At 41.3% G+C, this 4,735-nt stretch overlaps 1 protein-coding gene across 1 annotated transcript; it reads left to right on the top strand.

Moving 5' to 3' along the window:
• The first annotated feature begins 10 nt into the window (after positions 1 to 10).
• LOC105810418 (G-protein coupled receptor-associated sorting protein 2) lies at positions 11 to 2,919 on the top strand. Its single transcript, XM_012644414.1, has one exon. It carries the CDS (start codon positions 45 to 47, stop codon positions 2,571 to 2,573), a length of 2,529 nt encoding a protein of 842 aa, XP_012499868.1. The 5' UTR covers positions 11 to 44; the 3' UTR covers positions 2,574 to 2,919.
• The last annotated feature ends 1,816 nt before the right edge of the window (positions 2,920 to 4,735 follow it).

The raw sequence follows: 4,735 nt of genomic DNA, 5'->3' as shown, positions 1-4,735 counted from the left end.
TTGAGGGAGGGCTATATAACTGGGTGTTCTCTGTAACTTGTACCATGACTGGTGCAGAGATTGAGCCTAGTGCCCAGGCCAAGCCTGAAAAGAAGACTGGGGAAGAGGCTGTGGCTGGGGCTGAGAGAGAAAATGAAGTCCCTCTCGTCGTCAGGCCCAAGGTTAGGACTCAGACCCAGGTAACTTCCGGGGCAAAGTCCAAAACTGAGAACAAGCCTGTGCCTGGGGCAAGGCCTAAAACTGAGGCCCAGGCAGTGGCTGGGGCAAGACCTAAAAATGAGGCCCAGGCAATGCCTGGGGCAAGGCCCAAAAATGAGGCCCAGACAATGGCTGGGGCAAGGCCCAAAAATGAGGCCAAGGCAGTAGGTGGAGCACGTCCTAAGACTGAGGCCAAGGTAATTCCTGGGGCAAGGCCCCAGGATGAAGCCCAGGCATGGGCCCAGACTGAGTTTGCGGCTGAGGCAATGTCACAGGCAGAGGGAGTGTCCCAGACTAATGCCGTTTCCTGGCCACTGGTCAGTACCGAGTCTGGGTCAGTTACTAAATCTAAGGGACTATCTATGGATAGAGAACTAGCGAATATGGATGCTGAAACCTTTCCTGGCTCCCAGGCTCAGAAAGGAATCCAACCCTGGTTTGGACCAGGGGACGAACCTACCATGGGGTCTTGGTGCTATCCCAGGCCCAGGGCCAGAGAGGAGGCCTCTAATGAGTCTGGATTTTGGTCAGCAGATGAGACCTCTACGGTGTCTTCTTTCTGGTCTGGAGAAGAGACCAGTATCAGGTCATGGCCCAGGGAAGAAGCCAATACCAGGTCCAGGCACAGGGCTAAGCACCAGACTAACCCCAGGTCCAGGCCCAGATCCAAGCAAGAACCCTATATTGATTCCTGGTCTGGGTCTGAGGATGAGGCTGGCAACCCATTCTGCCTCTGGCCTGGAGAAAATACCAATAACTTGTTCAGGCCCACAGTCAGAGAAGAGGCAAATGTCAGGTCCAAGCTCAGGACAAAGAGAGAAGACTGCTTTGAATCTGAGTCTGAAGATGAGTTCTATAAGGAATCCTGGTTTTTGCCTGGAGAAGAGGCCAATAGTAGATTCAGGCACAGAGACAAGGAAGAGCCTAATACCATCCTGAAATCCAGGGCCCAGAAGGATGTTCATAATGGTGATAGGGTCAAACAAGAGCCCAAGTTTGAGGAGGACGTCATTATTGGATCCTGGTTCTGGGCAGAAAAAGAGGCCAATTTGGAAGCTGGGGCTTCAGCAATCTGTGAATCTGAGCCAGGGGCTGAGGAGGGGGCCATAGGCGGATCTTTGTTCTGGGCCGAGGAAAAGTCCAGTTTGGGGGCTGTGGCCAGAGAAGAGGCCAGGCCAGAGTCTGAAGAAGAGGCCATATTTGGGTCCTGGTTCTGGGACAGAGATGAGGCCTGCTTTGACCTAAATCCCAGTCCTGTGTACAGGGCTAGTAACAGGTTCAGAGATTCAGCTGGGGTGGAGCTTAATGTATCCTCCAGGCCCCAAACCTGGGAAGAGGTCACTGTTGAATTCAAACCTGGTCCTTGTCATGGGATTGGCTTCCCTTCCACCACCCCCTTTAGAATTCCTGAAGAGGCTTACAAAATGTTTGAGGCAAATCCCAAGGACACAGAACTTAGCCCAGAAGGGGAAGAGCAGGAATCTGTACCTCAGCCTGATCAGCCTGATGCTGAGTTCCCATTTCAGTATGATTCTTCCTACCGGTCAGTCCAGGAAATTCGAGAGCATCTTAGGGCCAAGGCGAGTGCAGAGCCTGAGAATTGGTCCTGCAGCTGCATACAGTGTGAGCTTAAAATTGGTTCTGAAGAGTTCGAAGAACTCCTTTTATTACGGGAAAAAATTCGGGATCCTTTTGTTCATGAAATATCTAAAATTGCAATGGGTATGAGAAGTGCTTCTCAATTTACCCGAGATTTCATTCGTGATTCGGGTGTTGTCTCACTTATTGAAACGTTGCTCAATTATCCATCCTCCCGAGTTAGGACAAGTTTTCTGGAAAATATGATTCACATGGCTCCACCTTATCCAAATCTAAACATGATTGAGACATTCATATGTCAGGTGTGTGAGGAAACCCTTGCTCATGGTGTGAATTCCCTTGAGCAGCTGACTGGAATAAGGATGCTTAGACACCTTACTGTGACTACTGACTATCACGTACTGATTGCCAATTATATGTCTGGGTTTCTCTCCTTGTTAACCACAGCCAATGCGAGAACAAAGTTTCATGTTCTGAAAATGCTACTGAATTTGTCTGACAATCCTGCTGTGGCAAAAAAACTATTCAGTGCCAAAGCTCTTTCAATATTTGTGGGTCTCTTTAACATAGAAGAGACAAATGATAATATCCAAATTGTTATTAAGATGTTTCAGAATATCAGTAACATTATAAAAAGTGGAAGGATGTCCTTAATTGATGATGATTTCAATCTTGAGCCGCTTATTTCCGCATTCCGTGAATTTGAGGAGTTAGCTAAGCAACTACAAGCCCAAATAGACAATCAAAATGATCCCGAGGCGGGACAACAAAGCTAATTTGATTACACACCTGCCGCTGATCAGCCTTATGTTCCCAAAGAGACCTGAGTAGTGCTTTGGTGTTCACAGTCTGGTTTTGTGTTGTAACTTATATTTTTAATGCTGATGTTAAATTTGTCAAACTCTTGTTCTGCGCTGGATCATTTTGTGAATGCCAAATGAATATTAGAGCTGTAAACGCAGTTGTTGATATTTGTCTTCTTGTCCAGATTGTGATATTTTTCAGTATTAAGCTTCCAATGAGCTGAGTCACCTGAGTAAGCTATCCTGCTATTCATTGTTTAAATATATGGTTCTCTATTCGAGTCTGTGTTTTCAATAAAGTTCTATGTTAAAATTGGCATTAATGACCCTTCTTCATTTTAAAAACTAGAAGCAAATACATTATGCATCCTTACAAAGGTAATTAATAATATGACAAACATACGCTCATTATAAAATACTATTCTTTGAGTTTATGAAGGGAGAGATTACTGTGAGCTGTGGTACTTGAGGAATGTTGCAGAGAAGAGGGACTCACTTAAATTGGTCACTGAAGGGTAGGATAAGGAAGTCATTAGGTCATTCTCGAAACTGGGCAGTGGTAGTATAAACAAAAGTGTGTAATTGGAAAATCTGTTCCAGCAGCATGGATTTACCCAGTCTGCCTTAAATAGGTAAGAGGAGTTTGGTGAGAAAGGCAGTTGGCAAGTTGGGATGAGGCCAGTTTGGGGAACCGAGTATGCCAAATATGTACATTTTACAATTCAAAGTACAGGTGTTGCTTCAATGCCACTTAAAGGCTGAAAGAAAGAGTAGAATAGCACACCAATTAAATGGAGCCAGGAGTAGGATCTCCTTTAAGTTCCTAGACCAAGGAAAGTGTTAAGGAAATACCATGTAGCCATTGAAATGATCGGTTTATAGACATTAAATTATATTGATTATATTCGGTGAAATAGAGAAGAATGTGATATCATCTATAGAAAATTAGATCACGTTAAAATGTGTGTAAAGAGATGCAATTTCAATATGGCTTTCTAAGCAACATCCTATATTCCACAATCTGGAATGAAATATACCATGTTAAAAAATTATCAAGAACAGGCATTGGGAAAATATAAAAGATACAAAAATTAATATGCTTACAGTACCTTCAGTTATAGACTGGCATGCTGGAAAGGATACAGTTATAAAAATGAAAAAACAGTGTTATAAATTTTTAGAGAAGAAATCATTTAGAAAAGTTGTAAATGAGTGAGATTTTGGAAAGACTAGCATTTTATATGAAATGTTTCAAGAAATATGAAATTACCAAGTTTGCTAAATTTATATTAATCCGTTCATGCTACAAAAATGGCAGCTTTTTCACATGATTGTTACATCCAAAAGATCATAGCATTTCCTTTGGAGGTGACAACAAAGTTCCGGAGTTAGTGGTGATGGTTGCACAACATTGTGAATGTACCACTGAATTGTAGACTTTAAAATGGTTAAAATGATAAATTTTATGTTATGTGTATTTTGCCACAGTAATTTTTTTAAAAACCACACCATTACTTTAGGCAAGAGAATTGGAAAAGTCAGGTATAGAGTTGGTTTGGACAGGGAATTCAGACGTCTGGGAAATATCAAATGTTTTATTATTTTTAGACATGGTGAAATGTTACTTCTTTTTTGTCTGAGGATGCTGTAAATTTTCAAAAATAAAATTAAGACTCATGTAAATTAAAAATGAACATGTGAAAGATTTTTTCACAATTAATGAACAACTGCTAAGATTAAGAAAATGGTTGAAGGAGATTTGTGCATACAATACACACTATATAAAGATATAAACAAAATATATGTACATTAAATTGCATACACATAGGAAATTAATAAATGTTAGAACAACATTGCATTAAATACAAAACTGGTTAATATCATACAAAGCCATAACTTGAAACATTTAAGGCTTTCTGTTCCACTGGACAGAAATCATTTACATATTTGTTCAACAAATAATCTACCAGTTAACATCAGTCACTACAGAGTTGATAGTTCAATCAGTAGAAAGCCCAGCACTGTACTGAAATAATATCCAGTAACCTACGTTAACTTTACCTAAGTTTTGTATAATTTTTCTAACAGTGCAACATACTTTTTTCCCACCTGATGGTAGTATGCTAAGATTTATG

The sequence above is a fragment of the Propithecus coquereli genome, unplaced genomic scaffold (assembly GCF_000956105.1).
Source record: "Propithecus coquereli isolate 6110/MARCELLA unplaced genomic scaffold, Pcoq_1.0 Scaffold21089, whole genome shotgun sequence".
Lineage (NCBI taxonomy): Eukaryota > Metazoa > Chordata > Mammalia > Primates > Indriidae > Propithecus > Propithecus coquereli.
Note: the sequence above shows the minus strand (reverse complement) of the source record. Positions and strands in the feature narration are given on the sequence as shown.